This window comes from Gobio gobio, assembly GCF_949357685.1.
Source record: "Gobio gobio genome assembly, chromosome: 1".
NCBI lineage: Eukaryota > Metazoa > Chordata > Actinopteri > Cypriniformes > Gobionidae > Gobio > Gobio gobio.
In genome coordinates, this window is record NC_137097.1 from 4,272,574 (window position 1) to 4,286,209 (window position 13,636).

At 41.8% G+C, this 13,636-nt stretch overlaps 1 protein-coding gene across 1 annotated transcript in view; it reads right to left on the reverse strand.

The window, feature by feature from the left end:
• Positions 1 to 685: 685 nt before the first annotated feature.
• LOC307135464 (uncharacterized protein) overlaps positions 686 to 13,636 on the reverse strand; it is a 59,051-nt gene continuing 46,100 nt past the window's right edge. Inside the window, exon 3 of the mRNA XM_079831943.1 lies at positions 686 to 1,805. Coding sequence (XP_079688069.1) covers positions 811 to 1,805 — 995 coding nt within the window. The 3' untranslated portion in view covers positions 686 to 810. The remainder of the gene's footprint in view (positions 1,806 to 13,636) is intronic.

A 13,636-nucleotide genomic window follows, 5' to 3' on the forward strand; every position in this document is an offset into this window, starting at 1 on the left:
GCTTCATATTATGGTTTTCTGCACTGAAAGATTATTAAAAGCCTATCTTGTTCTCTCTCTCTATATATATATATATATATAATGTTTGTACTGTCTATAATTAATGTGTATCTTTCTTAAATATATACATGCATGTGTGTGTATATATTATATATTTATACACACATATATTATGTAAACATAAACTTTTATTTTGGATGCGATTAATTGATTGCCCAGGACTATATATATATATATATATATAATTATTTGCATTCATATATAAATATAAAGCAGAAGAAAAAGGAGTAAAGCAAGAAGAAGTGCTAGATGGTTCAATAAGAGTTTATGTTTCAGAATAATAAATGAAATAGACACTAATTTGGAATGTTCTATGTTTCAGAATTTCATTTTACTCTATGTGCCTATAAGGGTGGCCCGGGGATGGCAGGGGCATGTGACAATGTATGTATCTGGATATTTGCAGCGGGGAGAGGGCTTTGATTACCTCTCTCTTTTTTGACCATACATGTGTTTGCATCCCTGTTTATTGAGGATGACGTGTTGATTAAACAATTATTAGATAGTAATATTCAAAAGATCAGAGTCATCATGCCGGAGACAGGTTTATTAAGGATGCCATGCTGATGAGGCAATTATTAGATAGGAATATTCTAAACATCGGAGGCATCAAGCCGGAGACGGGTTTATTGAGGATGTCGATTAGTGTCGGTGAGGCAACCGGGGAGAGACAATGCAGACTATGAATGGCTACTCTTTAGTGGGAATTCTCATGTGGTAATTAAGGGTCAATTTACATCTCAAACTCTTTCAAAATTGATCACATGTAGATGGCTTTTCTCTAGAGTGAATATTCATGTGTCCCCTAAGGTTTACTTCCCGTGTGAAGCCATTCCCACACACAGTGCAGGTGTAAGGCTTCTCTCCAGTGTGAACTCCCATGTGACTGTCAAGGGTTCTTTTATGTTTGAAACTCTTTCCACACTGTTGGCAGATGTAAGGCTTCTCTCCAGAGTGAACTCCCATGTGACTGTCAAGGCTTCTTTTTTCACTGAAACTCTTTCCACACTGTTGGCAGATGTAAGGCCTCTCTCCAGAGTAAACTCTCATGTGAGTGTCAAGGTTTCCTTTATGTTTGAAACTCTTTCCACACTGTTGGCAGGTGTAAGGCTTCTCTCCAGTGTGAATTCTCATGTGCCTGTCAAGATTTATTTTTTCACTGAAACTCTTTCCACACTGTTGGCAGATGTAAGGCCTCTCTCCAGAGTGAACTCTCATGTGAGTGTCAAGGTTTCCTTTATGTCTGAAACTCTTTCCACACTGTTGGCAGGTGTAAGGCTTCTCTCCAGTGTGAATTCTCATGTGGACTTTAAGATCTCCTTTATTTCTGCAACTCTTTCCACACTGTTGGCAGGTGTAAGGCTTCTCTCCAGAATGAACTCTCATGTGGACTTTAAGGTTTCCTTTACTTGTGCAACTCTTTCCACACTGTTGGCAGCTGTAAGGCTTCTCTCCAGTGTGAATTCTCATGTGGACTATAAGGTTTCCTTTATCTCTGAAACTCTTTCCACACTGTTGACAGGTGTTAGGCTTCTCTCCAGTGTGAACCCTCATGTGGACGTCAAGATCTCCTTTATTTCTGCAACTCTTTCCACACTGTTTGCAGGTGAAATAACTTTGTGAGGGAGTCTTTTTAGCCTGTGTCGATCTTTCTCCAGTCATGAAGTCATGATGTTTATCATAATGGTCTTCCTCCTCTTCCCTTTCATTAAGTTCATGACTTGCCTCTTTCAATGCCATGTGATCTAGGGCAGAAACATACATAAAACAATTTAAACATTTGAAGCATCAATAGCAGGGTATAGGGTAGTATGATCTATAACCTATCCTATCCTAGGGACCAGGGGTGGGCAGCTTTGGTCTTGGAGGGCCACTGTCTTGCAGAGTTAAGCACATTCTCCCGTCGGTCTCCCATGAAGTCCACTCTGAAATGCCAACTGTCCCGTATTAGCACGGGCATCCTGTATATTGGGCCTAAATGTCCTGTATGTGACTTTCTTTTACCCATTTATTGACTGCTACGCTGATCTAACCACTGATCAAGGGGTCATTTACTCAAGTTCGTTATTTTAAATGTAGACACATGCACAAAATAGAGCAATGCCGTGGTGATGCTAATGCGTTTGCGGGTTAATTTAAAGTCCTTAATGCGTTAAAATAATTTAATGCAAATTGTCACAGCCAGCTCGTTCTCTGCCGTCCAGAAAGAGGATCACACACATGAATGGTTTGACTTAGAAGGTTATTTATTAAATAAAGATAGTGAGTGATCTGTTAGCGAAATATAACATGTCTAGGGATTTAAACAATAAAGGGAAGATAATAATCCAAAAGGTGAGGAATGTTGATAAATAATAAATAAACTAGAAAACAACAAAATGGAGCAAAATTACTTCTCTGGAGGTGTTCCACCAGAGGAAGTGCTGATTAGCAGGTGAATACCGCTTTTATACTCCTTATACGCCCATAAATTAAACATTTAGGAGTGGTCGTCTGCAGCCAATCACACCCTCAGAAAACCATAGAAGACGGGGTCGTAACAAAATAAATTACAGAAGTATGTGAAGCTGCGTCAATAACGTAATTTTCATCACGCAGTTATATGATCCTAGAAGTCGGGAGTTTATCACAATCACACTGTAGTAGTTTGCACATTCCAGGGCCCAGTTTATGGCCGGGCCACTCTCTGTCCATAACAGTGGACAAAGGTTTGCTACATTTTGATTGGATCTTGGTGGTCTTACACAAACAAACTGTCCAACGCCATCAGATAAAGATGCTAGGACAACAGCCAGACATCTCTTGGAGGCCAAGAAGACCACCTCTGGTAAAGCCCAGGAAGGACAGGACATCTCATTGGTCCATTTGCAGTTTCTGCCCTTCACCCACCTAGAGACTAATCCCTAATGTGCTGGTCTGTGACTGCCATAAAAATTCCACAGGACCGTAGCAGTAGTGGGTGAAAGAAAGACCACAATGACCCATCCAAATCCATTCATAACTATGTTTGGAAATCTTAAGACTGATGTAAACCACACACATCCATTTCATACTTATTCAGAGAAACAAGCATTCTCAGTGACAGCTATTTGTAATGCATAATCTTACACAGATTCAGCTGTTACTGAACAAAGTAATGAACAGTTCTTATTTATCTTTTTCTATCATGTTTGGTGTCTATTTGTTTAGAATATTGCCAAGGGTTTTCTGATGGTGGTTTGGAAAGTGAGAAATGCATTGGTAAACTTTAAAGACTTCTAACTGTGCACAGTATGCAAATGAGTTCCACAGGGGAAAGAAGGGTAGGCCAACTGTGTGCGCCCTCTGATGCCAGCAGCTAATCGCAACACTGGAATGGAAAAGTGCCAAATTGCAATCCCCTCCAATTCGGAAAAGGATAAAGGTACCCTTTCAACAGACACTCCTTGTTCTGAGTCTGTCCAGCGAGGATGAGACTGTGAAAGAGCAACCAGTTCTGGGTTTCTCCTTGAGACAGACAAACAGTTTACCAATTTCTGAGTCCTGCAAGGATGAGACTGTGACAGAGCAACCAAGTTCTGAGCCTCTGGTTAATCCAGAGAGACACACAGTTTACCAAGTTCTGAGTCTGAGTCCTGCAAGTATGAGACTGAAACAGATCAACCAAGTTCTGAGCCTCTGGTTAATCCAGAGAGACAACAAAAGATCCGAGGATCTGAGTCTACAGCTTGTGAGGCAGCAACAGATACGACCACGTTCTGAGCCTCCATCCTGTGATGAAAGAGACATTAACAAACACTACATTCAGAGTTTTAGTCCAGCGAGACGACTACAGCACGTCCCGAGTCTCCAGAGAGACCAAAACGGATTGACCAAGTCTTGAGTGTCTGGCCCACAGAGTCAGAAGACACACAGAGACATTTGCAACAAGGTTAAGCTCAGGAGAGCAAACTTTCGAGGTTCCTTTGTCTGCGTGTTCCAGATTAAGGACCTTCTGCATCTACTTCAGGGCCTCATCTGAGTGTTCCAGATTAAGGACCTTCTGCATTTACTTCAGGGCCTCATCTGCGTGTTCCAGATTAAGGGCCTTCTGCATCTACTTAAGGGCCTCGTCTGCGTGTTCCAGATTAAGGACCTTCTGCGCCTACTTCAGGGTCTCATCTGAGTGTTCCAGATTAAGGACCTTCTGCACCTACTTCAGGGCCTCGTCTGCGTGTTCCAGATTAAGGACCTTCTGCGCCTACTTCAGGGCCTCATCTGCGTGTTCCAGATTAAGAACCTTCTACATCTACTTCAGGGCCTCGTCTGCGTGTTCCAGATTAAGGACCTTCTGCACCTACTTCAGGGCCTCGTCTGCGTGTTCCAGATTAAGGACCTTCTGCGCCTACTTCAGGGTCTCATCTGAGTGTTCCAGATTAAGGACCTTCTGCACCTACTTCAGGGCCTCGTCTGCGTGTTCCAGATTAAGGACCTTCTGCGCCTACTTCAGGGCCTCGTCTGCGTGTTCCAGATTAAGGACCTTCTGCGCCTACTTCAGGGCCTCGTCTGCGTGTTCCAGATTAAGGACCTTCTGCACCTACTTCAGGGCCTCGTCTGCGTGTTCCAGATTAAGCACCTTCTGCTCCTACTTCAGGGCCTCATCTGCGTGTTCCAGATTAAGGGCCTTCTGCATCTACTTAAGGGCCTCGTCTGCGTGTTCCAGATTAAGCACCTTCTGCTCCTACTTCAGGGCCTCGTCTGTGTGTTCCAGATTAAGGACCTTCTGTACCTACTTCGGGGCCTCATCTGCGTGTTCCAGATTAAGGACCTTCTGCACCTACTTCAGGGCCTCGTCTGCGTGTTCCAGATTAAGCACCTTCTGCTCCTACTTCAGGGCCTCGTCTGTGTGTTCCAGATTAAGGACCTTCTGTACCTACTTCGGGGCCTCATCTGCGTGTTCCAGATTAAGGACCTTCTGCACCTACTTCAGGGCCTCGTCTGCGTGTTCCAGATTAAGCACCTTCTGCTCCTACTTCAGGTTCTCATCTGCGTGTTCCAGATTAAGGACCTTCTGCACCTACTTCAGGGCCTCATCTGCGTGTTCCAGATTAAGCACCTTCTGCATCTACTTCAGGGCCTCATCTGTGTGTTCCAGATTAAGGACATTCTGCACCTCCTTCAGGGCCTCGTCTGTGTTCCAGACTAAGGACCTTCTGCACCTACTTCAGGGCCTTGTCTGCGTGTTCCAGATTAAGGACCTTCTGCATCTACTTCAGGGCCTCATCTGCGTGTTCCAGATTAAGGACCTTCTGCACCTACTTCAGGGCCTCGTCTGCGTTTTCCAGATTAAGGACCTTCTGCACCTACTTAAGGGCCTCGTCTGCGTGTTCCAGATTAAGGACCTTCTGCACCTACTTCAGGGCCTCGTCTGCGTGTTCCAGATTAAGGACCTTCTGCACCTACTTCAGGGCCTTATCTGCGTGTTCCAGATTAAGGACCTTCTGCACCTACTTCAGGGCCTCATTTGTGTTCCAGATTAAGGACCTTCTGCACCTACTTCAGGGCCTCATCTGCGTGTTCTAGATTAAGGACCTTCTGCACCTACTTCAGGGCCTCATCTGCGTGTTCCAGATTAAGGACCTTCTGCACCTCCTTCAGGGCCTCGTCTCTGTTCCAGATTAAGGACCTTCTGCACCTACTTCAGGGCCTCATCTGCGTGTTCCAGATTAAGGACCTTCTGCATCTACTTCAAGGCCTCATCTGCGTGTTCCAGATTAAGGACCTTCTGCACCTACTTCAAGGCCTCATCTGCGTGTTCCAGATTAAGGACCTTCTGCATCTACTTCAGGGCCTCGTCTGCGTGTTCCAGATTAAGGACCTTCTGTACCTACTTCAGGGCCTCATCTGCGTGTTCCAGATTAAGGACCTTCTGCACCTACTTCAGGGCCTCGTCTGCGTGTTCCAGATTAAGCACCTTCTGCTCCTACTTCAGGTTCTCATCTGCGTGTTCCAGATTAACGACCATCTGCACCTACTTCAGGGCCTCATCTGCGTGTTCCAGATTAAGGACCTTCTGCACCAACTTCAGGGCCTCATCTGAGTGTTCCAGATTAAGGACCTTCTGCATTTACTTCAGGGCCTCGTCTGCGTGTTCAAGATTAAGGACCTTCTGCATCTACTTCAGGGCCTCATCTGCGTGTTCCAGATTAAGCACCTTCTGCTCCTACTTCAGGGTCTCATCTTCGTGTTCCAGATTAAGGACCTTCTGCACCTACTTCAGGGTCTCATCTGCGTGTTCCAGATTAAGGACCTTCTGCACCTACTTCAGGGTCTCATCTGCGTGTTCCAGATTAAGGACCTTCTGCATCTACTTCAGGGCCTCATCTGCGTGTTCCAGATTAAGGACCTTCTGCACCTACTTCAGGGCCTCATCTGCGTGTTCCAGATTAAGGACCTTCTGCATCTACTTCATGGCCTCATCTGCGTGTTCCAGATTAAGGACCTTCTGTACCTACTTCAGGGCCTCATCTGCGTGTTACATATGTTAGGACCCTTTTGTGCTCCAGGAAATCAGCATCCCACAGATCTTCGTGTTCAAGACTGTTGAAACGGATTCCTGCTCCTTCAGGGCCTAATCTGCGTGTTCCAGATTAAGGACCTTCTGCATCTACTTCAGGGACTCATCTGCGTGTTCCAGATTAAGGACCTTCTGCACCTACTTCAGGGCCTTATCTGCGTGTTCCAGATTAAGGACCTTCTGCACCTACTTCAGGGCCTCGTCTGCGTGTTCCAGATTAAGGACCTTCTGCACCTACTTCAGGGCCTCATCTGCGTGTTCCAGATTAAGCACCTTCTGCACCAACTTCAGGGACTCATCTGCGTGTTCCAGATTAAGGACCTTCTGCACCTACTTCAGGGCCTCATCTGCGTGTTCCAGATTACCAGATTACTGGGGCGGCAGTGGCTCAGTGGTTCATGTAGGTTGTCTACAAACCGGAAGGTTGGTGGTTCGATCCCCGGTTCCACCTGACCAAGTGTCGAGGTGTCCATGAGCAAGACACCTAACCCCAGCTGCTCCCGACGAGCTGGATGGCGCCTTGCATGGCAGACACCGCCGTCGGTGTGTGAATGGGTGAATGTGAGGCAATGTGTAAAGCGCTTTGGATGGCCATTGGTCTGTTAAAAGCGCTATATAAATGCAGTCCATTTACCATTTACCATTTTACTCCAGGGCCTCGTCTGCGTGTTCCAGATTAAGGACCTTCTGCACCTACTTCAGGGCCTCGTCTGTGTTCCAGATTAAGGACCTTCTGCACCTACTTCAGGGCCTCGTCTGCGTGTTCCAGATTAAGCACCTTCTGCACCTACTTCAGGGCCTTATCTGCGTGTTCCAGATTAAGGACCTTCTGCACCTACTTCAGGGCCTCGTCTGCGTGTTCCAGATTAAGGACCTTCTGCACCTACTTCAGGGCCTCATCTGCGTGTTCCAGATTAAGCACCTTCTGCACCAACTTCAGGGACTCATCTGCGTGTTCCAGATTAAGGACCTTCTGCACCTACTTCAGGGCCTGGAACTGGAACAGATCTGCGTGTTCCAGATTAAGGACCTTCTGCACCTACTTCAGGGCCTCGTCTGCGTGTTCCAGATTAAACACCTTCTGCATCTACTTCAGGGCCTCATCTGCGTGTTCCAGATTAAGCACCTTCTGCACCTACTTCAGGGCCTCGTCTGCGTGTTCCAGATTTTAGGACCCTTTGGTGCTCCAGGAGATCAGCATCCCACAGATCTTCGTGTTCAAGACTGTTGAAACGGATTCCTGCTCCTTTTCCCACTGTATTGTCACCCAGCACAACCAGTGGAAGAATCACCGCCATCAGACTGCTTACTGAACCAAGTAGAACATAAATATCACTTAACCAAACATCTTTCCAGAAACGTTGGCATTGTTGTATATTATCAGTATCTGATTTTCTAATTTAAATTAGAGGTAATACAACTGATGCTAGTTAATAACAAATAATCTTTTGTTTATTTGTTTGATGCATAATAAGGTTCTTGACCTTAGTTTCAGAGAAACAACAGTTTATCTTTCCATAAGATAACGCAACTCTTCCATAGCCACACTCAACTTAATCACATGTATTTTATGTGTCTTATGCACTTTATTCCTTTATCATTCATTGTATTAAAGGGTTAGTTCACCCAAAAATGAAAATTCTGTCATTAATTACTCACCCTTATGTCGTTGGACACCCGTAAGACCTCCGTTCATATTCGGAACACAAATTAAGATATTTTAGTGTAAAAAAAAGGCTTCAGATAGGCCTCCATTGGCATTCAGTACATTTTCACTCCCAAGACCGATAAAAGGCACTTAAAACATCGTTACAAAGTCCATCTCACCACAGTGACTCTACAATAATCTTACGATGCGACGACAATAGTTTTTGTGCGCAAAAAAAAAAATCAAAATAACACCTTTATCCAACTTGTTATTGCCTTCCGTGTGTGCCTCCACGACGCATGCGCGAGAATATGACACAGATCCGGGGTTGTGTTATTTATTCTTATTTATCTTTTGTTAATAAAATCTATTTAATTACAATTGTGTCTTACTTGAGCTGATAATACAGAAGAGGCTCAACAAGTTAGAAATCTCACCAATCTTTCAGATAAATCAGCTGATCAACTCTCCCCACTTTACATTCAATCTAAATGATTGAATCGCCTCCTGTGTGGAGTGATCTCATAGGGCCACGGTAAAAGTGTCCCAAACTAAGAGAGGGGGAAGGTGGTCATCTGATGACCCACCTATAGGTGCATATTACTAACACGCCCTTTAAATAATCCCTGATCCAAGATGGCCGCACGTGTGTGTTTGTGTTCATTTATCTAAAGTTTTTAAAGTTTCACTAGTTGTTATTGATGTGTTTATGCTACCTGTTTTATGCTCCTTTTATTTTTTGGTTTTGCTTATTAACGCCAGACCATCCTATGCCGAAAAAATGTGGGTATATATGAAGATATGCCTACTTTGGCCGTGGGCCTCGTGTGCTGAGGCTGCTGCGGATCGGGGAGCCGCCTGTGGGCGATGTGCGGTTTGTTGGCGGCTGGGAGAGACCCGCACTTGGGCTGTGGGAGACCGCTACGAAACGGACTAGAGTTTTGGATGTGTCGTGGAGGGCTCTTGAATTTCCCTTCTGGTGGACTGTTTGGTCACGAGATTCACCACAAGGGTTACACTGCCTCTTGGTCAGAGGAAACAGAAAACTGACCCATCATGCTACATCTATTTGCGGCGACAGCAATAAGAGTTGCGGCACGGTGAGGAGAAAGTGGTTTGTGCTTCTGCTGTTGCTTTCAGGTAACATTCACCCCAACCCTGGCCCAAAGCTGGCCCAGCTTCAAACACCAGAGGAACTTAAATCAAGCAATGGTATAAGATTTCTTCATCCTAACATGAGAAGTTTGATAAATAAGATGGATACAGTGCGAATCTGGGTAGATTCAACTGATGCTGATATAATAATAATCACAGAGACTTAGCTGAAAAAATCAATTACAGACGATATGGTACACATAATGTTTTTAGAGCTGATCGTAGTAAAAAAGGAGGAGGGATTGCAGTTTATACTAAAGTAAATATGAATTGTATTTGTATTCACCGGAATGGTATTAAACTTGGTGACTTTATTGGTACTTGGTATATGAACACACAAACAAATTGGGGACAGGATTTGAAAAGTCTAAGTGGTCATAAAAAAAAGTGTCACACTCAGGGTCTTCGGGTCAAAAATGACCCCATAGGAAATGAATGGGAAATTGGCCAAAAAATTAAAATACAGAGTTTTTTTGTGCTTATAATCTACAAATCAGTCAGGATGCAGAAAGAGCACACAACAGTGAAGGGGTGAATCTCTAAAACATCAAGAGTGCAAAACAGACAAAAACACTCTCTCACACACAAACACACATATAGGGGAAATATGAGACTGGTGAAACTGTAACAGAGAAATGTGAAATAAAATAAATGAATCAAATAAAGGGGAGACATTGGATCCAAAATGCAAAAGTCACACACCATGTCTCTCTCTTGAACAAACACACACACACACACACACACACACACACACACACACACACACACACACACACACACACACACACACACACACACACACACACACACACACAGTGTAAGATTTCCATTTACTGTTTGATAATTATTATACTTTTGCTGTTTAGTTTTTTGTTCATAATTGCTGTTGCCAATTTTATTTTATTATTAGAGTTACTGTTCATTGAATTGTAAAAAAAAAAAATAGGCAAATATGTGCAGAAACAACTAGAATTCACAAGCCTGGGAGCTGTAAATCCATCTAGAGGTAAACATGTGATATTGCATGATAATAATGCTCACTGCTTCCACCAGATGGCACCAATCTGATTTAAAAAAAAATCTATAGGCCTAGTCTAGACATGTGCCGGTAAACGGTAATACAATATACCGCAATAATGAACATGCACAATATAGTTATCGTGGGCACTTCAAAATACCGTGAATAATTATTTATTACGAATTATTCCGATTTTTAGAATTAATTTTAAGAATACTTTACCCATCAACCGTTTAAAATGAACAACACGTCAAAGAGGAACGCGCACTGATGTAAATAGACCAAGAGGAACGTGCAATGATATAAATAGACCGTGCATGAGCCGAGCACATGGCGGAATGAGGAGACACGCTGAAGTGCACATTCATTCTTTGACAGCAGAGGGCGCTGACGGAACAGCAGAAATGCAGTCGTTTCCCCAGTAATCACATAACCTAATACATAATACTTAAAGACTTAAGGCTATTCATTTTCAAACTTGCATTTTATATTTTAATCTGGACTAAATTACATGCCCTAGATATTGTTTGAATATGTTCTGACTGTTGTTCAATCACACACTTTACAAGGCTCCAGTATTTAACATTAGTTCCTTCATTAACAAACTGACAATGAAAAATACTTCTAAAGCATGTATTAATCTATGTTAAATGTACATTTCAGCATACCTATTGTTCTTTATAATTCTTTTGCACTTTAATCTGTTTTAAATATTTCTTTACTTTATACATTTTTGTGTATTGCTTTATTGTATTTAAATGTTTGGTTCTTTTGTAATAAGAAAGTGATTTAACCTGTTGTAGTATGACAACACTTTTTTTGCAACTTATTTCAATATCGTGATAATACCGTATACCGTGATAAAAGCTTCAGCAATTAATCGCAACATGAAAATTTGATACCGGCACATGCCTAGCCTAGTCTCTACTTTAACCTGAAATACAGCATTAATAAAAAAAGAAATGTTTAAATTATATATAAAAAAATTCTATTATATTCAATGGGGGAAAATGGATCATAATTATTGCATAAATATTCATTATCATCATAAAATGACCTCAAAATATATATATATATATATATATATATATATATATATATATATATATATATATATATATATATATATATATATATATTATTGAACAAAAATACATTTAATTGATTTTACTGACAAAAAAAATAATAATAATTGATTTCAGGGGTCGGGTCATTTTTGACCTGAAGGTCCTGAGTGTGACAGAGAAATGTGAAATAAAATCAATGAATCAAATAAAGGGGAGACATTGGATCCAAAATGCAAAAGTCACACACCATGTCTCTCTCTTGAACACACACACACACACACACACACACACACACACCCACCCACCCACCCACCCACCCACACACACACACACACACACACACAGTGTAAGATTTCCATTTACTGTTTGATAATTATTATACTTTTGCTGTTTAGTTTTTTGTTCATAATTGCTGTTGCCAATTTTATTTTATTATTAGAGTTACTGTTCATTGAATTGTACAAAAAAATATTTTAATGAAAATGTTTATTATAAAAGGTTAATAAAAAATTTGATGACTGAAAGAATTGAATTTTTTCAATTTTATTTATAATTAAAACAATGGGTAACAAAATGCTTTCCATTTGTTCTCTTTCTAATTCAATGTTCAGGTTTGACTGTATTATAAAGTAAAACTGGCACTTCAAATGACCATTTAAACCAAGCAAACAAACAAAAAACTTGACAAAAATAGTCTTTGAGAATCGCTTATTATATATTAAAATCCACAACCTGAAAAAAAAAAAAAAAAAAAAATAGGCAAATATGTGCAGAATAGGGATGGGCGATATGGACTTAAAAATTTATCCCGATATTTTCTAGTATTTATTGCGATAACGATATCAATGACGATAAATGTAGTATCATTCCCCATGTTTTTGGATACAAGTGAGAGCTGCATGCATTCTGCATGCAGACTCAGAAAAACAAATGATCTTACTTAAAACGTACCTGTCATCAAATAGGCTCCTATAATACATAATATATATACATTTATTTTTTTTATGTAAAATTCCACACCAGCCTTTTCAGAAATGGAAAAGTTGCAGATATAATTGTCTTCTGTAAAAGTGCAGGTAATGTTTAAATAGTGCAACTGTGCTGAAAAACATCACACAATACAAACAATAATAATTCAAATCAATGACAAGTTTTAAATGTAAACCGATTCTGTATTCATACACTCATGGTGCAAACAGTGGTAAAAATAGCAGAAACAGCTAAAGTAATTATCCCAACCATGTCTTCAGATTACGAAAAAGTTACAAATAAGGATTTAATTATAGAACTTCAGTCATTTGAGTTGATAAAATAATACCACGAATTCTTCAACTAATAAAAATAAACTGCACTAAGGATTAATGAGCTTCTGGGTTCATGAATATTAATCACGTTGTCAGCGCTCATTCGAACTGATTTGCTGAAATCAAAACAGGCACAGCCTATGAGATTCCCGTTTGGTTTGTGCATTCGTCTCTTCCTGTTCACGAAAGACTGAATAATTCCAAATAAACACCTTTATTTTACAGGAAAATACAACAAAGGATATTGTTTACATGTAGCACGTCAATTCTGTGTTGTGTAAGACTCTCTCGCTCTCTCTTTGAGTGTGTGTGTAACACTGAGCGCTCTCAGTCGCGCGCCTCACACTAGTGTTTAATGTGCGTCAAATACACTGCGCGCATTCATTGAGATGAACTGAAATAGTGTGCTTTACCGATCGATTGAGACGGAGCGAATCTCTTAAGCGGTCAGTCCAAGTGCTCAGCGAGTGAAAATACATCTGTATGTACAGGTTCAGATTGCCCTCAGGTAGCCCCTCGTTTAGCTATGAACTCTTCCGCAGCTCTGCACGTGAGATGCGGATTCAGTGCCGCCGCTCCCATCACGCGCTCCGCGTAAGTGCTGCGGGGAGCACCACAAGAAAAGTTCATATATACTAAGTGACGAACGCAGCCACCACGGCCATCATAAAGTAATAACGCTTAGGGCATCAACACGGCCAGCGACGGCACTGTGCGGATGGGTCGCGCCATCAACTAGGCTTTATCGTTATTATCGCGGGAAGACAAATTCTTATCGTGGGGAGAATTTTTACCGGTATATCGCAAACGATAAGATATCGCCCATCCCTAGTGCAGAAACAACTAGAA